A 24330-nucleotide genomic window follows, 5' to 3' on the forward strand; every position below is an offset into this window, starting at 1 on the left:
TTGTCCATATAGACTGACCCCTAATAGTGACCCCAGGATTGCTGGAACCCGCCGCATTGTGAGATTTGTAGTCATGGATTTAGTGTAATGTACAATCATTTCTCTTGTTGCTGTTATCTAATGATTATTGTTTTGTATCTTTCATTATATAGGGGTATCTTCCAGTATATTACACAGTTGGGATCTTTTCAATGTCATCAGAGAGTGACTATGAATGGCTTATCAACCGACTAAAATCAAACTACTTCTATATCAATATGATACGCGTCCTTCCTCACTACATCTCCAACAATGGATGGCGGCAGTTCAGGGAGGCCGTCTCTCGGTGCACGTTCGGTATTTTGTATCACACCAAGAAAAGAGGACGAATCAACGTTGTGGACGTCACCGGCTCTGTATATGATGAGGAGCTGAGATATCTGTGTGATCACCTAGGTAAGAGATCATCATATATGTGGCTGATTCATAACACAGACGGCTACATGGGCTGATGTTCCATCATGTATGATTCGGGTAGTAGGGTTCATCACTGCCCATCCCCCACACACAATCATGGCCAAACATCTTGTCCCCCCGGCATTTGTCAGATAACGCCCCACTTCACCCAGAAAATTGCTGCAATGACAAATGTTCCGGCATTCTGGTGTCATTTCTTGTGTTTGTATTGTATGACACCAAAAAGTGGAGAAACAACAAGCCAAATCTGACACCTTCCATGCAGAACTACAAAATGTACCCCAATCATGCTACTATACCTCCTACTACCCCAACTACTACACCTCCTACTACACCTCCTACTACCCCAACTACTACACCTCCTACTACCCCAATTACTACACCTCCTACTACCCCAACTACTACACCTCCTACTACCCCCCCAACTACTACACCTCCTACTGCCCCAACTACTACACAATCCTACTACACCTCCTACTACCCCAACTACTACACCTCCTACTACACCTCCTACTACCCCAACTACTACACCTCCTACTACACCTCCTACTGCCCCAACTACTACACCTCCTACTGCCCCAATTACTACACCTCCTACTACACCTCCTACTACCCCAACTACTACACCTCCTACTACACCTCCTACTACCCCAACTACTACACCTCCTACTACACCTCCTACTGCCCCAACTACTACACCTCCTACTGCCCCAACTACTACACAATCCTACTACACCTCCTACTACCCCAACTATTACACCTCCTACTACCCCAACTACTCAACCTCCTATTACAACTCCTGCTACCCCAACTACTACACATTCTACTACCCCAACTACTACACTGTCACGGATCCCACACGCACACATCCACAGCGACTAGCTAACTGCGGCATGCACGTCCAGCCGTGAGTTGGGGTAAAGAGGAAATAAGGGGGACTTACTTTGAATATATATACGTATATAAGACCGGCCGTGATATACTTTCACAGCGTGCACTACCTCTGGCCACCACCAGAGGAAGACTCCACTCCAATCCAGATGGTTGACCACACACACAGGCAGACACGAATCTTATATACAATCTGGTGCACACTAAGGGTTGAGGAGCAGCCTAGCAATCGGCACACCCTTCTAGGATTCCTCCAGCTATCCTACCAGCTAGAACCCCAGTGTTAATCACTCTTCCACTGTCCACACACCACCACACCAGACACACAACAAACGGTAGCTTGCCATCACCCAAAAGTTTTAGCCGCAGACTGGCCTGCTGGGACATGCCACACACACACAGATCTCCGTCTGGCAGACCTGTTACCTTTACAATCTGCATGCAATCTGCCAACACGCAGTGCAATTGTATACAGATTGGCAATGAACTTGGCCGATCATATAAAGACACTGCAATACAATACAATCTAATCTCTCCAAAGATATGAGCCCGAGCTTAGGTACACAGAAGTCACTTATTAATTTTATGATTTAATATCCCAAAAGTGGGCAGTGCATAAAATATGTACAAAGTATAAAAAGTTACAGAAAATACAAAAAATACAAGAAGACACACAATTGGCTATTGACTATAAAATAAAAGGGAATAAAACAGAAATAAAACTTTTACCAAGAGTTATCCTGCGAATGGAGCAAGTCAGAGAAAGTCTGCGATCCGCCAGTCAATAGAACCGGCTCCGTACGAATCACACTGTCCATATGTCAGGTCTTCAATTTATGGGAATATGGACGTATGGACATAGGCCCTTGGCCAATCGACTCTGGGGGGCGCTCCTGTACCAGCCCACAGGATGTTCCAGGTACTGAAATGCTGAAAGTCGAATGGACCAGGAACGGTTTGAATCACCAAGTCAGGGATTGAATTTCCGACACCAGCGCATCAGTCCGATTGCGACAGTACCAATCACCAGTTCAGCTGCCGCAATCAGGTGCAATATAACCGTTTTCTGCATTTCTCTGGGATTCTACAGAGGCTACAAATACAGTTTTACATGCAGATGTAGCCTACAGTGTGTCCAATCAAAAGGAAGTATATTCATCTCTCTGCAACTAATATTTTAGCTTTTATGAGAGATGAAATATATTCCTATGATCTGTGGATATACGTCAAAGCCCCCAGACACATCGGAACCACCTCTGGTCTCCCGCTGTGTTATGAAGCCGAACTGTCTAGAGCCTCTTCCTTCCAGATTTCCAGAAGGTGACAAATCTTATTGGCATCCAGGTGTCACCTCCAGTCTAGAGGATGCTCTGTCCCTTCAGATGTTAATTGGTGACCATATGTCTCTGACTGAATTCTGAACACATCTTATATTATTATAATATGGAACGCTAAATCTGTATTGTCATATTTCTACAGGTCACATCTCAGCTACTCAAATCTTACATGTACGTTACATACACCTCTTACTACACCTCCTACTATCCCAACTACTACCATTCCTACTACACCTCCTACTACCCCAACTACTACTATTATCACCACACCTCCTACTACCCCAACTACTACTATCCCTTCTGCACCTCCTACTACCCCAACTACTACTTTTCCTACTACACCTCCTACTACCCCAACTACTACTATTTCTACTACACCTCCTACTACCACAACTACTACTATTCCTTCTACACCTCCTACTACTCCAAATACTACTATTCCTACTACACCTCCTACTACCCCAACTACTACACCTCCTACTACCCCAACTACTACTATTCCTACTACACCTCCTACTACCCCAACTGCTACTATTCCCACTACACCTCCTACTACTCCAACTACTACTATTCCTACTACCCCAACTACTACACCTCTTACTACGTTTTTTCACATGGTAAAGTGTCTGTTTGGCATGTTTTCAATGCTAAAGCTCTGCTCCACATAGGCTGGTATTTATTGAGAAAAGATAATGATATCGTACCTCCCAACTATCCCAGATTCGCTGGGACTGTCCCAAGATTTGATGTAAGTCCCGGGGTCCTGGGGAATCAAGGCTTAGTCCCGGCACTTGGCTCCAGTGACTTGCCCGGTAGGGGCACTCTAGTTCGGGCACCAGTGACACCTGCCCCGTGGCTTGTGCGGAGCGTCTGGGGTCCCACACACCACAAGTATATCTCTGTATGGCGGCCAGCGTCTCTCACCGCCATCTACCTGTCACACATACACAGCGCAGAGCGGCTGAATCCACATCCTCCTCCTTGTCTGTGATGTTCTCCTGTACATAGACACGAGGAGAGGGGTGAGGAGGAGGAACACCGCTCTGCCTGAGCTGCACTGATCTGAGGTCTTGTATTAAATACAGGGGAGAGGACTTGTGCTGGGGGGGTTGGATATGAAATCAGCGCAAGTCCTCTCCCCTCCTAAAGTGCCCCCTAGTACATATCCTCTCCCTCCCCCCCAAATCAAAGAGGTTTTGGCTGCCCCAGAGAGGACAATCCTGGTATCTGGGACCTCGGGTACTCAACAACAGATGCGGGGCAATTGCCCCAGGTGCCCACGCTAGCGCCGCCCTGCCAGGCAAGTTAGTGGAGTCCAGTGGCAGAATTCATTCCGGCATTTGGTCCTTGTTGGGCTCCAGGACACAGGGCTGGATCACACCATGGATCATAGGGGAACAGGCTGTGTATTCCTCTACAATTCGCATGCAATCCAGGCGCAGTGCTATTTCAGCCCATTCATTTGAATGCATACATTACTTTAAAAAATTCACAGCAACCAGATCACATGGTATTACTGTACCATGAGATCTGGAACAGCCAAACACACTGTGTTTGTGACCAGCATTTGGGGTGTCGTTGAGTTAACATTGACGCCCGCTGCAGATCACAATTGCAGTGAGTTTTGAATGTAAATGAGCATGGAATGCGGGTTTCCTGCAACCTGTCCTGATGTGAATGGGTCCTTAGTCCAGATTTGCAGGATTTTGTTCATATCTTAGAACACGCACATTTTGCCGCAGCACGCTACGTGTACTGCAGGTCACTTCCTCCCTCAAGTATCCTTCATTCTGAAGTTCAAAAGTTGGGAGGTATGTGATATACACTCACTGGCCACTTTATTAGGTCCACCTGTTCAATTGCTTGGTAATCAGCCAATCACATGGCAGCAACTCAATGCATTTAGGCATCTCGATGTGGTGAAGACGATTTGCTGAAGTTCAAACCAAGCATCAGAATGGGGAAGAAAGGGGATTTAAGTGACTGTGAATGTGGCATGGTTGTTGGTGCCAGGCGGGCTGGTCTGAGTATTTCAAAAACTGATGATCTGCTGGGATTTTCACACACAACCATCTATAGGGTTTACAGAGAACAGTTTCTTGAACATGCAATGAGATCACTGGACTTCAATGGCCTCCACAGTCACCAGATCTCAATCCAATAGACCACCTTTGGGATGTGGTGGAACTGGAGATTCGCATCATGGATGTGCAGCCGCCAAATCTGCAGCAACTGCGTGATGCCATCAAGTCCATATGGACCAAAATCTCTGAGGAATGTTTCCAACACTTTTTTTAATCTATGCCACGAAGAAAGAAGGCAGTTCTGAAGGCAAAAGGGGGTCCAACCCGGTACTAGCAAGGTGGTCGGTGAGTGTAGACTGATATTGATTGTGTGTAAGCACAGAGGTGGGTGAAAGCAATCCCCTGGGAGGGGGGCAGGTGCCGGTTGTGTGTCTATGAGGCCAGCTGGTGAACTACTTCCTTCTACTGTTTTTCATGTCCTAAATACCATATTCAGGACAGGGCAGAAAGTAGTCAAGGAGTCTTATATTGGAGATTGGAGGTAAGGACTGTCCCAGAAGACAGAGAAAGCTTTTCTTTCCTGTAACAGGGGCACAATAATGGTATATCAGTACATAGGGGAGCTGGAATTTAGGGAAATATAACATGAACTTATCCTTTAAGGCTCTGTAGTAAGGCTTCTGGCCAAGCAGGGCTATCAGTCTGTAAAAGGGAAAATGATAATAGCTCTTACCAAAGGCTATGCACAAAGTCAACAAACAAGACAACAATGGGTCTATGACCTGCTCACCAGCTTCCCTTATTCTGTTGCAGCAGTTTTACCATTGGAGGCTCTCCTTTGGAGTGGTGATTCCTGGAAGCCTCTTCTACTGATCCAATGAATGGTGAACCTGGTGGTACAATGGCTGTCTTTCCACATCTCTGGAGCAGTCTTGTGCAGCAGTATTATTAGTCAGCCGGTCTGGGGGGTGCACTCTGGCTCCCCAATGACAAAGAAAACAGGCCTCTGGGTGAAACCTGACAGTAGCAGTCACTCACTTGATCTCCATACAGCAATTTGCAGCTAGCAAGTGGCTCTCCATAACATGCAGGCCCGCTGGTGACATAGTAACAGTCACTAACCGCCCTCCTAAGTTTTCTCTCTACAACAGGTCACTCCCTTCTACACTGGCTGGCGGTAGTCTCCCAACTGCCTCCAGTCTTTCCCGGGCTTTTCTATTTATACCCCTCACTTGGGATCCTCTGTGTAGTTTCTTTATCAGCTCATGGCTCAGACTGCATATCCCATCATTCCGTGTTCTGTATTTGAGAATAAGTAGCTTAGTTTCCATAGACGCTCCATCCTGTGACAAAAATGAACAGCAATCAGACAATTTAACAATGTTACATTTTAGACTCTGCATAATCCAGTAACAGTGATTCTGGTTATAGCAAGAAGTGTGTCAAATATTTATCACCTACCCAGCACACCTTACCAGGCCCTGAATCCTGGAGATTGGTTGGGTTGTCAAATAATTCATTACACCGACTGATAACCCTCTATACACAGACAACAGTCTCTGGCAGAAGGAAGAATAACAATCTGTGTTTGGGGAAACCTTACAAAAATATAAAGGATGACTGCAGTCCACTGCTCCCTACAGATCACATGACAGTAATAAAAAGAGAATTTGGAAAATACTAGATCCCCATCACTGAAAAATTAGGAAAGAAGTACAATATGCAAATGAATTCTAAAACTACCTCATTGTGCCTCCCAATGATGTTATTGTGACTACAGACACTTGGAATGTTACTGCAGCACCCTCCTAGGTAGGTGTTAGGATTAGGTAAATTTGGTTCTGACTCACTGTATCCAGTGGAGCTGCAGATTGTTGTTGGGTAAATTTAGTTTGGCTCACTGTAACCAGTGTGAATATGCTGATTGTTTGGTCTGTTCTGTGTTCCAGTAGTTGTAGGATTAAATGCCCCCTCCTCCCTGAACAGTACAGAAAGCTCTGGAAGCTAGTGGGCAGGAAGAGTCTAATGGATCACCCTAGTGGTAGTTGGGAGTCTGTATAAATACTCTGAGAGCAGCGAGGTCTTTTCCCTGCAAGGAAATCGCAGCCTAAGGGGGAATTCTTGCACCCTTAGGCCAAAAGACCTTTGGAGGGCTAATTGGAGACCTGTTTTGCTGGAAGCTGCAGAGAACTGACTGAGGGACTATCGCCTGAGGATCTAGTCTGGTATCACAGGGTGGATGTCTCTGGAGGATACTGGAAAAGGCAACCCATTTTCCAAGAACTGGAAAGAGAGAACCTAGAGACCGTGGGCTGTTGTCATCCCTCGTGTGTTAGAGTCAGCTGTGTGTGTAAAGGGAACATAGTGTCCAGTGTCCTGAAGAGCTCAGTCTATTTATTCCTAGTGAAAGGACTTTGCTTGGACTGTTCACCAGAGGAAGATCAATCTCCTCAAGTTGCTACAGGCTCATAGTATTGGAGTATCCCACTCAATTCCCTAACTCTATTCAACACCAAAAAGAACACCCCTGGACTGTTCATTGAGCCAAAGAGTGACTGTGACCGTGTGCCTGGCTGTGAGGCAACTACTGGGGAGAGAACTCCATGCAATCTACTAAGCGGCTCCTGTGGGGAAAGTGCTCTGCTACCATAGATGCCCCATTAACATCACCAGAAATGGGAGGAAACAAATGACAATTGTATCTTCAAGAAAAATGTGACTAATAAATGGTGGTGGTGATGATGATGATGATGGTGGTGATGATGATGATGGTGATGATGATGATGATGATGATGATGATGATGATGATGGTGATGATGATGATGATGATGATGATCTGTACATACAGGAGGGAGAATGTAATTCTTATTATGAATACTTTGTGTGTCTACAGGGAAGGATAATGTGATCATAGTAATGGATGATGTGGAGGACAGCAGTGATCAGGAGAAGATCCGGATATTGGAAAGTCATCCCAGCATAGGAGAAATGTACCGCAATCTCTTTTTATTTACTCAGCGGGAAAAACAGACATTGTTCTTATCTCTTATGGAGATCAATAAACATCTACCACAACCTGATGCAGAAGGTAACATTTCAGCATTTTAAACTTACACATTCTGATTTTAGTTATTTTTCACTCTTTGGATTGATATTTATTTGGTTTCTCATTAAAAGTAAAAATTCCAGTATCCTTTAGGCCCCTTTCACACGGGTCGGACCTGTTAGCGGATATGTTTGCTCAGCGGGAGATCTCTCTGCTGATTCCCACTGAGCAAGCGGATGACAGGTCCATGTCCGCTCCACTGCTGCAGAGCGGACACAAACACAGCTCACTGTCCTCTATGGACAGTTGGATGGAAGTGGACCGCCTGGCCATTTCCTTCCGACCGCCATCCAATCCGATTTATGGAAGGGGAACAGATCCCCATCTGTCTGTTTTTGGCGGATTGGACTGGATGTTGGCAGGTGTATGCAGACACATGTCCATTTACACCCACCGCTCCATAGAGAAGAATAGAGGTCCCTAATGGATCTGCCTGAAAAACGGGCAGGCAGGCCTGATCGGAATGTCCACATAAAAGAGGCCCTACATGCTGACTATCAAAAGTGTGAGTGCAGAAAAGTATGGTAATGTAGTGGCATAGAGTGCAGAAGTTCATGTCTTCAGAAAATTACAGATATTACCGTATTTACTCGAATGTAAAGCACACCTTTTCTGGCCAAAAAGAGGCTCTAAACTCGGTGTGCGCATTACATTCAAGGGTGCCTTACATTCGGAGGGAAACACTGCTAAGCCTCCAACACACCTGGCAGTGCCGCCACCACGTCCGGCGATTCTGCACTGGCTACAGGCGGTTCCTACCACACACCCAGCGGTAATGCTGCGACTAGCGGCACTTGTGGATCTTGCATGCTATAGGGAGTCCTCTGTGTTCCTGAGCTTTTACTTTACAATATCCATGGGATGTATGAAATGTTCTGTGAGCTGGTCAGGGAACAAGTGGTGAGCGGGACATCTCAGACCTAGTGTGCCCTTCAAATGCTAACACCCGGGGAAGGACACAAGAGACTCAAACATGGTGCTCTGTGATGGTTTATTACATGGAGTCCTCCCATACTGCAGGAGCGCCCTCACACTTATTTGTACATTTATGTTTCTCAATTTAAACTGAAAGTAAAACGTTTTTATTTTGGATAGAGTGGAGAGGGATTAGAACCCTTGACAGCTGAAAATGCTATAATTTTACAACCAAATACCCTCAAAGGTGTTCACATGCAAAGACTAATGCATTACTTTATTCATATATCAGACAAGGATTGAACCTCAAGACCATAATGAGAACAGAGAAAAACATTTAAGTTGCTCTTCAATCCCGGGGCCGAATAGAACATCTATATGACTCAATAAATCATAATAAAGTCATATCATTTTTGACAATTTATATATCAAGCAGTCTAAAAAACTAAATTCCCTTAACAAGTATCAGGGCCCTGGACCCGGCATAAGTCATCAAATGGGCTGTTATTAGGCATAACCAGGACTTTAATACATTACATATCTACATTCAGGAGACTGATCGGAATACACTGCCAAACAGGAATGGCTACACATGGATCAAAATCCGTCATGGAACAAAATACTGTACAAACATTTGGACCGTGTGGAAGTTGATCCCTATTGCCCTCCATTGCCATGTTATTGTTCCTCTGATCACACTCATATTAACCCCTTGCCTACTGCGCACTTATACCCCCCTTCCTTACCAGCCCAATTTTCAGCTTCAGTATTTACTCACCGCCGGGTGTTTTATTTTTTGCGCTATAAACAAAAATAGAGCAAAAAATGTGAAAAATAAAAATTATTTCTTTGTTTCTATTATAAAATTTTGCAAACAGCTAATTTTTCTCCTTCACTGATGTGTGTTGATGAGGCTGCACTGATAGGCAGCTCTGATGGGCACTGATAGGCAGCACTGATGGGCACGGATAGGCGGCACTGATGAGGTGGCACAGATAGGCTGCACTGATGGGCACTGATAGGTGGCACTGATGAGCTGGCACTGACAAGTAGCACTGCTGGACACTGACTGACGGCACTGCTGGGCACTGACTGGCGGCACTGCTGGGTGGCACTGCTGGGCGGCACTGATAGATGGCACTGCTGGGCTGAACTGATGGGCACTGGTGGGTGGCACAGGTGGGAGGAACTGATTGGCACAGGTGGGTGGCACTGCTGGGCACTTGTGGGCGGCAAGGCTGGGCACTTGTGGACGGCACTGCTAAGCACCGATCATCAGGGCACTGATGATCAGAGCCAATCCCTCCCTTGACAACTACCGGTTCTCGGCAGTACTTTCCTCATGCTGTGACAGTGTAAGGAAAGTGCAGCCGATAACCGGCAATTGCATTTCCTAGTGGTCAGTGTGTCATTGGACACGGCTGATCACTTGGCAAAGGGCCACTGTGATTGGCCTTTTACCATATCACGTGATCAGCTGTGTCCGTAAGAGAGCGAGTTCTGGGAGGACATCATATGACGTCCACCCAGAACTGGCCGGCCGCAGTGAAGCCATCATTCTTGCCGGCTATCTGCGGTCAGCAAATGGTTAAACAGATTCTCCAACTAGAAGATGTTCCCTATAATACAAAAACCTCTGTCTTTAGTAATGGTGTTGTTTGTTCTATTTCCATTTGTTTTAGATTCTTTTGAAGAAAAAATAGACAAGATCAGAAAAATCATGCTCAGTAAGTAGTCTGTGTTTTCAGTTGTGATCGGCTCTTTACATTTTTTTGGACCTTTTTGTGACTTTATTCTTTTACTTCACTTAGGTCCCCGCAGCATATTTACGGTAAGAATATTTACGATGACCATGTATAGAACAATTGAGTATAAAATGCCAGCCTTCTCCATATGTAATAGGAGATTCTCCATTCAAATCAGCTGCAAGACATTAAAATTATGGTTATATTAACCCCTTACCCTCCAGAGGACCCCCCCCCCCCTTTCCTGACCAGGCCATTTTTTGCGATATGGCACTACATTATTTTAACTGTCAATTGCGCTGTCATGCAATGCCACACCCAAATGAAATTTATGTCCTTGTTTTCCCACAAATATAACTTTCTTTTGGTGGTATTTGTTTGCCTATGTGGTTTTTATTCCTTGTGCTATAAACCAAAAAATAACGACAATTTTGAAAATAAAATATATATATTTTTGACTTTATGCTATAAAACATGTTCAGTAAAAAAATTTTAAACTCAAATTTCATTATAAATTTAGGTCAAAATGTATTCTGCTCCGTGTCTTTGTTAAAAAACTTCCCAATACGTGTAAATTAATTGGTTTACATAAAAGTTATTGCATCTGCAAATGGCGGTATATATACTGCATTTAAAAAAAAAACATTTTATACTGTAATAGCGGCGATCAGCGACTTATAGAGGGACTGTGGAGGGCATTCTGACATCCCCAGTGACACCAATACAGTGATCAGTGCTAATAAAAAGCACTGACACTCTACTAATGGCACTGGGCAGGGAGGGGTTAACATCTGGGGCCATCAAAGGGATAAATGTGTGCTGTGTGTGTTTTATTGTGTGTGCTGTGTGTGTTTTACTAGGGAAACATGCTGCTTTGTATTGCTCTGCTATGCATTAATAGACACCCATGAAGCCCAAAGAGATGACATGGCTTGGATTAAAAATAAGCTTGCAGATCTGGAAGATAGATCTCGGCATAATAACGTAAAGATCTGTGCTACACCTGAAGATATTCAAGCTTCTCAACTACCACACTACATTTGTGACCTCTTCCACAAAGTTGTACCTAAATTATCCCCATCTGACTTAACTATTGACAGAGTCCACAGGATTCTCGGGCTTCCATTTCCACGATAAAGCTCACGTCATTAGTCTATTCGCCGATGATGTGATTCTGGTGTTAACAAACCCTACAAAATCATTACCACAAGTACATTCTATTTTTTCACAATTTGGCGCCATTTCATACTACAAGGCAAATTTTTTGCAATCTCTTACCTTAAACCAGTGATTCTCAACTCCAGTCCTCATGGACCCCCAACAGGTCATGTTTTCAGGATTTCCCTCAGATGAAACAGCTGTGGTAATTACTAAGGCAGTGAAACTGATCAAATCACCTGTGCAAAATAATGGAAATCCTGAAAACATGACCTGTTGGGGGTCCATGAGGACTGGAGTTGAGAAACACTGCCTTAAACCTAGGAATTTGTGCATTGGCTAAAACAGCCTTAGAAACCTCCTTTCCCTATACTTGGACTTCTGGAGGACTGCCATATCTAGGTATCATCTTAACCCCCTCCACTGATACTTTAGCGGAATCTAATTTTCAGCCCCTTATTAAAAAGCTCAGCAATGAACTTACATGCACAGCCAGATTTGAGCTATCCTGGACAGGTAGACTAGCTGTTTTCAAAATGTTATACCTACCACAAATAATTTATCTTTTCAGAACTCCCCCCATTCCCCTCAAATCCTCATATCTATCTTCCCTAGAATCACTGTTTAAAAAATATCTATGGAACCAGAAATGGGATAGATGCTCATGCGCCCAACTTATTAAACATAAATCAGTGGGAGGTATAGGGCTAGGAGATATTAAAGACTGCTACGCAGATTGAACATTGGTTCTACTCGCCCTCAGACCACTTGTGGGTGGACATAGAAACAGTATCCATACCGACTCATGACCTCCGCAACCTATTACTAGCTTACTTATGGGTTCCACAGTCCTTAACCTCCTTGGTGGTATGATTCCTTCTGATTTTTTGTGCTGAAAGCGGTACCATTTTTTCGCATTGAAATAGTTTTTTATTGTAGGCTGTAATTTTTAGGAAAATTTCCCCACAAATCATTATCACTCAATTCTGTAAGTGGTTCTGATTTACTATCGCTGTTCTCTAGCCGGTCTAAAACCGCTTTTGACCTAAAGGGACGCTTTTTGGACGCCATGGACTTTTCTAAGTTTCCAGGCAGAAAGAACAGACAAAATGCAGGCAGGGCGCCGGACAAAGCACTCGGGACAATATGTATGTGAAATGGGATGAAACAGCAATGTTTTACTATTTAAAATTGAAAAAAAAAAAAATGACATTTTTTAAATTTTTTAAATTTCCCGCCGCCGCCGGCGGCGGCGCCCGTACGTCCCGACGTCACGGGGACCGGAACACAGAAGCCGGATGCCGGCATCGGCCGGAGGAGATGGCCGGGGACGCTGCAGGGGACACATCGTGGGAACGAAGGACAAGGTAAGTGCTGCAGGGACCCCCAGAGCAGCGCCGCATGGTAAGCCCGAGTGTAGCTCGGGGTTATCGCTTGTGGTATAGAAATTCTACCCCGAGCTACACTCGGGAAAACCACCAGGGAGGTTAAATAAACTACCTATCATGGTAAAAGCCTCGCTAATGGCTTGGAGATTAGCTACTAAACCTCAGACTGCCATTTCTTCCCCTGCTGACGTATCTATACCCGCGAATGTTCTAAATATTCTCCTTCCGCACTTGGCGGATACTGACTGGTCTAGTTATGGGTTACATAATGTAACAGATTTGTATGAATAGACCAAACTTAAAAGTCTATGAGATCTACAAAAGGGGAACAAATTTTCATTGTCAATACTCTTTAACTATTAGCCGCCCGGCCAATAGCCATTTGGCGGCTGCAAAAATGCATCAGATTTCCGGGTGGACGCCATATAGCGTACTCCCGGGCATGTGCAGTTTGCGCGCTTGCAGAGCCGCACAGCGGCGCGATCTGTTACCGGCTGTGTACCTCGGACATGGCCGATGACAGATCTGAGTACCGGCCCCCGTTGCCGGTACCATGTGACCTGCTGTGACCAATCACAGCAGGTCACATGACAGTTGTATACAATGGATGGCTTCATTCATGCCATCCATTGTATACTAGTGTCTAGCTGTGAATGGTCACATCAGGTCACATGCACATGTCATGTGATTAGCTGTGGCAAAATCACAGCTAAGCACAAAAAGACAAAAAAAAAACAAAACCCTGAATGAATTGATGTCATTCAGGTAAATGCTTGCTTATAGCAAAGTAATTCTTTGCTATAAGTAAATTGTGTAAAAAAAAAAAAAATACTGATCACTTCCCCAAAGTAGTACAATGTTACTATGGTAACATTGTACTACTTTAGTCATAGTGAAATATGAAAAAGAAAAACTTAAAAAAAAGAAAAAAATGAAAAAAATGTAATAAAAATTAAAAATAATAAAAAAAAAATAAAAAAAATTAAAAAAATATATTTTTTTTTTCATACTGTCACCAGTCAGTGTCCCTGATCACCACCATGCCAGTTATATGATGACGCTGTACACCAGTGCGGTGACAGTATGTAAAAAAAAAATAGTAAAAATAATTTTTTTAATTTTTTGATTTTCCGAAAAATTATGACAAAAAAAATACAACTTAAAAAAAATTCCTCTTATGAAGTACGTTGGACTGTCTACTCTGCAAAAAGGGGTAATTTGGGGGATATCTGTACCGTCCTGACATTCTTGGACCTCAAGAAATTAGATTGGCCGTCAGTACTTCAGGATTGATCAATTTTCAGATCTATACCATAGTTTGCGAACTCTATAACTTTCCTACAAACTAAATAATACATCCTAATTTGGGTTATTTTCACCAGAATACATCTCCGCCTACATTTATGAAGAACAATTATTTATTTGCAAACTTTTGTAACAGAAACAAAGAAAAACGTGTTTTTTTTTTTTAATTTTTGGTCTTTTTTTGTTAATTTAGCAAAAAATAAAAACCCCAGCGATGATTAAATACCACCAAAAGAAAGCTCTAGTTGTGTGACGAAAATGATAACATTTTAGTTTTGGTACAATGTTGTATGACCGCGCAATTGTCATTCAAATTGTGAGAGCGCTGAAACGTGAAAAATGGCCTGGGGGCAGGAAGGGGGTAAAAGTGCCCGGTATTGAAATGGTTAAGTTGTTTAGTATTCGCCATTTTCTATTGAAATCACCTCCCCCTCTCTTACAATTAGACACCCTACTGGGAACTCACACAAAAAATAATATCCAGATGGTACCTCACTCCGTACCGTATAGCTCATTATACTCCGGGAGGTTCTCCTTTGTGTTGGAGAGGTTGTGGCCAAGTGGGCAATCTCTTACACGTCTTCTGGTCATGCAAGAATCTTTGTAGCTTCTGGCAAAGTGTGTTCCGACTCCGCTCCACTGTCACGGGAGTACTGACTAAGCCTACACCAGATCTAGCAATTTTAAATGTAAGAATTGATGACTTCCCTGTCATGTTTCGCAATTACCTGTATATTACTAGCTGCTCATTTGACTATAACAAGACATTGGAGGGCAGACAAGGCACCCAATTTGTCCGAAGTAATCTCTATTTCCCAATCTATCTATTCTTTTGAGAGACTGTTAGCATGCAGGTCAGACAATATACAATCCTTTGGCAATGATTGGCAATATTGGAAAACTTTGGAAAATTGGTACTTGAAGGATAGAGTCATGAATACGTCCAGATCCAGCCTTAACGGTTGAATCACAACTTTGTTGTACTGTTGGAGAGTTTATTCTATTCTCATCTATTGATGTATGGTCATGTGTATGCAGTGGGAGGCTAATTTTTCTTTCCTATATATTTACTTTATTTTCTATATTTCTCCTCTGTAGTTACAGGGGGTTATATTTTTGTACATGTGAAAATGTCAATAAAAATTATTGAAAATAATTAGGAAAATTAGTCAGTTGCCTAGAGCCTCGTACTCACATTGGCCACAAGGCCACCTAATTTGCCTAAGGCTAGGCTCACACATGTCCAGTGCGAATTTCCTGTCCGTGTTTACGAATTTCCAAACCTGTTGTTCAGATGCAAATGTTTGGAGCCAGCAGCCACTGATGTCTTGAACAATAGCTGGTTGCCAAGGAGCAGGCCAGGAAGCTGTCTGCTGCATCCTTAACAACCGATGACTCACCAGCTGTCAGCGGGTTCCCAATTAAAATTCACAATAGCATTTTATTAAAATGATAAAAAGCACACTTACATCTACAGTAGGTAACTGTACATCAGCAGGAAGTGTAGAGATCGGGATTTCACATCAGTGAGGCCGTACCCACCGGCAGCGGCTCACAACCCCAATGCCAACCTAGAGGGACCCCTCAGTGCATAGCCAGTTGTCAGCCACATGCAGCATCCAACACCACCGTACGTAAATCAGAAGGGGTGATAATGTGTTTCTAGGGTGTATCCTTCTTTGTCAAATCTCAAACCTATGTATAGTCTCACTGATGTGACATCCCCGTCCCCACACTTCATGCCGATGTACAGTTACCTAGCTGTAAGTGTGCTTTTTAACATTTTTATTTAAAAAAACTAATGAGAATTTTAATTGGGATCCCGTGCTCCTGTCCTTTCTGTCTTTGAGCTTTGGTTGGATCATCCCGAATTGTAAAAGGAAACTGCAGGATCCCCGGAATTCACACCACCTGGTTAATCCCCCCCCCCCATTCTTCTGTTGCAAGGCAAACATATTGGACTTTGGAAGCTGGGATTTGTGCACTGGCGTGGTTTGTCTTTTCTTTTTTCCTTTACAAGATGAGGGGATCCTGATCTCCCTGTTGGATTTGTTATACAGCAAGAATATCCCATGGTGGACGAGCATATGAATGCTGCCAGAGAGATCTCACAATGGGAATATCTAAGAGTTGGAAGCAGCCAGGGGTGGACGAAGTCTTAAGCCCCATACACACAGTTAGAAAATTGTACAAGAAGTACCCCTTTCCAAGGGATTGTACGATAATCTGATCGTTAGTACACGGCTTTCATCTGAAATGATTTGAAGAGACAAGCATGAAAATTTTTCTCGTACGATACCAGACATCGTACAAATACAGGACATCACTTCCGAATTTTCTTTCTGTCGTACGAGAATTTTCGTAATGTTAGCAACCTCTTCACTTTCAATATGAGGCTAGCATGCAAACAAAAGGGGGCAATCATTCGCCTGATAGTCTCATCGTGTGTATGGGACTTTAAGGATTTATTTGTAAAAATTTGCTATGCAAATGTCCCATCATCCCACAAAAGTAACTACTAATACGTTTGTAATAGGTGTGCAATGTCACCCATATCATCCCGGATCTCCTGGATGATGTGATTGACCAAATATGTTCACATTGCAGGGACCAGGAGATGTCAGGAGTCAAGTGACAAGGTTCCAAAAAGATAAATAGGTGCAACGCTATCTAACAATAAAAATCACAACTGAATAAACTACTACAGAAACAAAATCAATCATCAGTGCAGTACAACACTCCGCACAGTGTCTGTGGTCGTACATACCGTTTTTTTCCCTCACACTATCGCTTGTTTGCATTCACATGTCAGCCTGGCTGATAGCTGAATATACTGGTGTAGCACTACCCCCTTAGGGGCCACTGGATTTGTTTGGGTCCCACTATGCTCGGCACAGCCAGGCAACATGCATTTTCCACACTTGTACCCTCAGAGTCAGTAAACAGTCCATAAACTGGTTTTAGTTGTTTTTATTAAGGGGTTAACAGCTTGGACGGGGTCTAGTGGTATATGAGATGTCCAAGGAACTGCGACAATTGAGGACAAATTTCTTAGCAATTAGGTACAACATATCGAACTAGCAAACAAAAAACAAAATATAGCAACAGTCTCTGTTAAGGAATGTTATAGTCATTTTTGGTGTACCTCCTCAGACCCCAGATGAATCCTCCCCTCCAGTCAGCTGTAGTGAGGGTATCCCTGAGCAAGGAGGTCCCAAGAGCTTGCAGTTAAGCAGTCCCAGGATGAAGACTAGTTGGGCATTGCACCTGGCCGCCCTCTCCTCTTATCCCCAGGGGATGTAGGAGTACTCACACTGTCCTCACCTGCTGGCATGGTGGGTTGATAGCTGCCTTAAGACCTTATGCTGTGCTGGCTTTTTTCCCGGCTAACAAATTGTCCTCCCTGGGAGACGTTGAGGCAGTAGAGATCTTCCCATCCAGCACTCTGCTTGTAGGTAGGCTCCTCTCCCTGGGGCCCCCTCCCAGGCTCCTCACTCCAGCCTTCCTCTCAGTCCATCTTCCACCCGACACTGCACACTTCTCCCCAGGCTCTGTGATATATGAATGTTGCCCTGGTCACCTTGCGCAGCCTCTTGTCAGGGGATTGGCTAAGGTCCCTCAAACATCCAGATATGGGCCTTCTCCCCTCCTGCTCCCCTGTTCTAGAACGTTCTCTAGTTTCAGGAAGGGTGGAAGGGCTCCAGAAGCCTTGAACTGTAGAACCTCTCAGCCTGTCCTCAGGTGACCTCACTGCTTCACTTCCAGGCTGACTAATCCCAGGCTGCTACGCAGCCTCTAAGGAAAAATAAAAGAACAACAAAGACTATCTAGGTAACCTGGAGAGAGTTAAACTGGGCAGGGATGAGTCACTGGTTGTTAGGGAGCTAGCACCCGCCAGCATCCTAACAACCAGGAGCTTTGAGCAGAAAGTTATCACATTTATCAGGGGTAGTAAAAATGCTGCTAAATGTTTCCCTTCACACTGGAGGTTTTCTCAGCTGAACACCTGTTCAGATGTTCCCGATGGAATCTCCATAGATTGTGTACACAATGCTGAGTTCTCCCTCATATTATTCACCGTTTTGGTAAAATCTTCTTAGCTTACAGTGTTAGGTCATTTACTCTATTGGTTGAATGTTCTTTAACTTTTATGGTTGAATGTTGAAATTGCCTGAGGTAGGGAAACAAATAGAAACTGACATTGTTCACATATTACACACTTGAAGATCGCGTATATATAAGTATACGCAGGGCCGGTGCTAGACTATTTTGCACACTAGGCAAGACCAGCTACTTGTGCCCCCCCCCCCCAAAAAAAAAAAAAGATACAATTTTTTTTTAAAAAAAAGTAGAAATTAATTAAATCAACAAAACATGAAACGGCTACATTTCTTTTAATTTGCAAAAATAAGTGCCATAAGATGCCACCAGCACCAATATTGAAGACAAGATCAGTGTCCCGGAGGGACTGCCTCTGTGTCTGGCAGTGGCAGGGTGGAGGATGATGGATCCACACTCTGACAGATCCCAGGTTTGAATTCCCCAGGCAATGGGGGGAGTTAAAACGTTTTGACAGCAGGCAGCCGAGCCCACACACAGAGAACACCTGAACTGAGCGATCCCACACAGTGACAGATCTGACACAACACACCACCATTAACACTGACACAGATCAGCAGGCCCAGCAAGCACTAGAAGAGCAGGTTGTGGGATCGGGATGATGTCATCACTCACTGACACATTGCACATGTGATGGATGTCCTACCGGCCGGGTCACACTCACACAGACACAAGACATCAGAGTCAGACATTGCCTTCCTCCACTGGCACAGCTTCGCCTCCACTGATGAATGGGAAGAGAAGGGTTGGAACTCCACAGTGATCAGTAACCGCCAGCTGGCTTGCAGTAAGGCACTGAGTCTGAGAGGAACACTGGAAGGGGTGGCAGCTCAGCTGCTACACTGGCCCCAGACACCCGGCATCTTTCTCTGTCCTGTCTTCCTCCCCTCTGCTGCCTCTCCCCTCAGGTGAAGGATCATTCATGACGCGGCGGAGTTGCACACAGAGATAGTGCCTGCTTCACCCAGGTGCCCCTAGGTGGCTGCGTAGTTTGCCTAGTGGAAGCCCTGGCCCTGTGTATACATAGATAAACACTGCAGTTGTCAAGTGGTTTACCAGAGTTATGGCTGAAGAAATGAGCCATAAACCTGGTACCATTTTTTTCAGCGGCCGGCTTTCATATAAAAGTGGTCCTAGTGGCCCTTGAGCCACCGGATGGCTTTCCATAGTAGTGGAAGGGGCACCAACCCCCCCCCCCACCCCCACCACCACCTCCCGTGGCTCGCTGGTATTTTTCAGGCTTACTGTTAACGCCGGCCGACCAGAGAAATGATCTGATGGTGCAGCCTCCTCAGGATGATGGCGATTAAAGATTCTATGGTCTTTGATCGCCTTTATCATGATGGTGGACCGGAACGACGTCATGACATTACATCCAGTTGGCGGCGGAAGTAAACAAATGTTTTTCTTTTTTAAAGCAAAAGTAAATTTTTTCTTTTTTAAACTTTTGCTTTTAGAGGTAAAGAAGAGATTTGGTGTCTGTTTGACCTCAGATCTCTTCTTAAAGAGGACCTGTCATGTATATTTCAATTACAAGGGATGTCTACATTTCTTGTGTTATGAATAAAAGTGATAAAAAAAATTAAAGGGAGAGTAAAAAAAAAAATAAAATAAAAATGAAAGTGGCCCCCATCCCACCCATTCCACCGTGCTCATGTGTAGAAGTGAACCCATACGTCAATTGTATATGTAAATGGTGTTTCCAGCGCATATGTGAGGAATCGCCACGATCGTTAGAGCGAGAACAATAAATCCAGCGCTAGACCTCCTCTGTAACTCTGAACTGGTACCCTGTACCTATGGAGATTGTACCGTAGTCTGTCGCCGTTCCACAATTTTGCGCAATTTGAAAAGCGTGACATGTTAGCTGTCTATTTTCTTGCCGTAACATCCTCTTTTATATTTTACAAAAAAAATGGGGTAAATATTGTATTTTGGTTTCTTTAATTCACTAAATTGTATTTTTTCCCAAAAAATACTTTTTTAACCCCTTGCCTACTGGGCACTTCTACCCCCTTCCTGCCCAGGCCAATTGTAAGCTTTCAGCGCTGTTTCACGTTGAATGACAATTGAACGGTCATGCAACATTGTACCCATATGAAATTTGTATAATTTTTTTCTCACAAATAGAGCTTTCTTTTGGTGGTATTTAATGGCCACTGGGTTTTTTTTATTTTTGCAGTATAAATGAAAAAAGAGCAAAAAATTTGAAAAAAAAAAGTTTCTCTTTGTTTCTAATATAAAATTTTGCAAACAGGTAATGTTTCTCCTTCACTGATGTGCATTGATGAGGCTGCACTGATAGGCAGCACTGATGGGCACTGATGAGGCGGGGCTGATGAGGTGGCAATGGTGGGCATTGATGAGGAGGCATTGATGATGCATTGATATGCAGCAATGATGGACACTGATAGACGGCACTGACGGGCAATACTGCTGGGAACTGCTGGGCAACACTGCCTGGGCACTGATGGGTGGGCCTGCTGGGCACTGATGGGTGGGCCTGCTGGGCACTGATGGGCGGCACTGAAAATCAGGGCCGTCTTTCAGCTATAGCGCGGTTGGGAGGAGGTTAAAAAGCGCTGTGACATAAAAAATTGCAATGATCGCCATTTCGTTCTCTAGGGTGTTTGCTAAGAAATATCTAATGTTTGGGGATTATAAGTAATTTTCTAGCAAGAAATACCAATTTAAACAAAACGTCCCGGAAAATGTTTGGTCTTCAAGCGGTATAAACATTCCGGGTGTTATTCGTTACTTTTGTGTGAATGAGGAAACATCTGCAAAGCAGTTTTTAATTTTTATTGTCAATATAGACAGATGCCTAATAATAGTGATCCCAGGATTGCTGGAACCCGCCGCATTGTGAGATTTGTAGTCATGGATTTAGTGTAATGTACAATCATTTCTCTTCTTGCTGTTATCTAATGATTATTGTTTTGTATCTTTCATTATTATAGGGGAGTTTTCCAGGATATCACACAGTTGGGATCTTTTCATTGTCATCAGAGAGTGACTATGAATGGCTTATCAACCAACTAACATCGGAGTCCTTCCATAACACAGTTTCCACCGTCCTTCCTCACTACATCTCCAACAATGGATGGCGGCAGTTCAGGGAGGCCGTCTCTCGGTGCACGTTCGGTATTTTGTATCACACCAAGAAAAGAGGACGAATCAACATTGTGGACATCAATGGCTCTGTATATGATGAGGAGCTGAAATATCTGTCTGAACGCCTAGGTAAGAGGTCATCATATATGTGGCTGATTCATAACACAGACGGCTACATGGGCTGATGTTCCATCATGTATGATTCGGGTAGTAGGGTTCATCACTGCCCATCCCCCACACACAATCATGGCCAAACATCTTGTCCCCCCGGCATTTGTCAGATAACGCCCCACTTCACCCAGAAAATTGTTGCAATGACAAATGTTCCGGCATTCTGGTGTCATTTCTTGTGTTTGTATTGTATGACACCAAACAGTGGAGAAACAACAAGCCAAAGCTGACACCTTCCATGCAAAACTACAAAAATGGACTCCAAACATCCTACTACCCCAACTACTACACCTCCTACCACCCAAACTACTACACGTCCTGCTACACCTCCTGCTACACCTCCTACTACACCTCCTGCTACCCCAACTACTACACCTCCTACTACCCCAACTACTACTATTCCTACTACACCTCCTACTACCCCAACTACTACACCTCCTACTACCCCAACTACTACTATTCCTACTACACCTCCTACTATCTCTGCTGCTGCACTCATCCCATGTAAATATTCTTCCATGGATGTATGTATTGGATGTAACGTGATGTCTTTATACACAGGGAAGGAGAATGTGATTGTGGTTGTTGATGATCTGGAGGACACCAGTAGTAAGGAGAAGGACCGGATCCTGGAGGAACAGCCCAGTATTGGAATGTTGGCCAAGGATCTCTTTCTATTCAAAGAAGTTGAAAAACAAAACAGAACAAAGCCCATTGTAAAGTAACACAGAGGATATAACACACAGCACACATACACTGTTGTTGGAAATGTATTTGTCCATTCATTAGGAAAGATGGAATATTACCTCAATACTGTACTAATGCCTTCCAGCTGAACTCCAGGGACAACAAGGTTCAATTTATATATATTCCTTAGTAGCAACAAAAAATATATCTTGATATTTCCACTTTGTTTATATACCTTGTGCAGCAAGCAGAGTTGTGGGAGGGGCCAAGAAGGCTGCCTGAAGAGAAGTACAGGAGGGGGCGGAGACAAGACCAGTCCCCCTGCACAAGGAGAGGGAGCAGCAGTGAGCGGTCTTTATTCCAGGAAGTCTCCCCCTGGATGACGGCACAGATCTGGAGGAAGTACACAAAGAAACAAAGAAAACCTTTTTTTTTTTTCAAAATTTTTTGTTATTTTTTTGTTTGTAGTGCAAAAAAATAAAAATTCCATTGGCAATTAAATACCACCAAAAGAAAGCTCTATTTGTGTAAAAAAATGCTAAAAATGTAATTTGGGTACAATGCTGCATGACCGCACAATTGTCATTCAAAGTGTGAGAGCGCTGAAAGCTGGCCTGGGCAGGAAGGGGGTGAAAGTGCCCGGTAGGTGAGGGGTTAAACAGGACAAATTACAGAATAAAATATATTTTTTATCTGAAGTAACAATATTTAGTTTTAAATTAATTTAGTTTTTTAATTAAAAAATAAAGGTTTTTGGTTTTTTTTTTTGGTCCAAGGATTGTGAAAAGATTTATTGTTGCAAGATAATATCAGGAAAAGAAAGATTTTACAATATTACCCGGGGGATTTATTTATTGTACCCAGTTGGTTTTGTTTTTTTACGTTTGTTAATGAGCTATTTGATTGTTGCCATTTATTTGCTCCTTGGTTATGTTTTTGATATCCACATTCGTGGCAGATGCATCCATCCAGATTCTCCCCTTTCTGTGGATCTAGACAGCTGCTTGTGAGCCCAGTACAGTGAAGGTGCATGTCAGGCTTGGGAAAGAGGATGGGACCCTGGAAATGCATCGCCTGTTGTCAGTGTAGAAGGTAGTATCTGGAAATGGCAGTTGGAGCTGATTGACAGGCCGATCCTCTGCTGCTTCAGTGAGGATGCCCATGATGGTTTCCTCTGCATTAACTCTGTGCCGCCTGCACCCCGCTGCTGCTGCTGCCTGGGAGATGACCGCTAGGATCACACTGTGGAGACATGCAGCTTCTGCTTCCCACCATCCGTCTTTAATGAAAGTTGATTTTTTTTTCATTAACCTGCCTGGCGGTCTAACTGATCAATATTTTTGAATGTCAAAGCCGTACATTTTTTTACATGGAAATTTTATTTTTTTCATATTGTAGGCCTGTAATTCTTAGGAATAACTCACTGAAATCTGTCGAACAAGAGACTAGTAAACATCCCGGGGAGGATAAAGTTTAAAACACAAAATCATAACTTATAATATAATAAATAATAATAATCTATCTATCCATTCAGTGGTATCTGACCCTTGGTGATTGCACGGACCGTCACTCGTAAGCAACTTTTTCCATGGATTCTCTTAGCAATTATGTTTACAGGGTAGGTTGCCAGGTCTTTCCCCAACCCCCACCATGCAGGAGATCCCACATGGCCAGGGAGGAAACTAGGACAATTTAGACAGGAGCCAATTAACCTACCAGCATGTCTTTGGAGTGTGGGAAGAAACCGGAGTACCCAGAGGAAACCCAGGCAAGCACAGGGAGAACACGCAAACTCCATGCAGGAGGCGCCATGGTCAGGAATCAAACCCATGACCCATTTACTGCACGGCAGATGTGCTAACCACTAAGCCATTGTGCCGCCCAATATAATAATAATAAATGTAATTCAATAAT

At 43.7% G+C, this 24330-nt stretch overlaps 1 protein-coding gene across 1 annotated transcript in view; it reads left to right on the forward strand.

Moving 5' to 3' along the window:
* The window catches only part of LOC149459587 (uncharacterized), a 68648-nt gene extending 45731 nt beyond the window's left edge, over positions 1 to 22917 (forward strand). Inside the window, exons 9-14 of the mRNA XM_089680943.1 lie at positions 153 to 435; positions 7602 to 7796; positions 10412 to 10456; positions 10541 to 10560; positions 21405 to 21687; positions 22291 to 22917. Of these exons, the coding sequence (XP_089537069.1) occupies positions 153 to 435; positions 7602 to 7796; positions 10412 to 10456; positions 10541 to 10560; positions 21405 to 21687; positions 22291 to 22454 (990 nt within the window). The 3' untranslated portion in view covers positions 22455 to 22917. The remainder of the gene's footprint in view (positions 1 to 152; positions 436 to 7601; positions 7797 to 10411; positions 10457 to 10540; positions 10561 to 21404; positions 21688 to 22290) is intronic.
* Positions 22918 to 24330: the final 1413 nt, after the last annotated feature.

This window comes from Staurois parvus, unplaced genomic scaffold, assembly GCF_062004578.1.
Source record: "Staurois parvus isolate SC_StPar_1 unplaced genomic scaffold, SC_StPar_1.0 ptg000254l, whole genome shotgun sequence".
Classification (NCBI taxonomy): Eukaryota; Metazoa; Chordata; class Amphibia; order Anura; family Ranidae; genus Staurois; species Staurois parvus.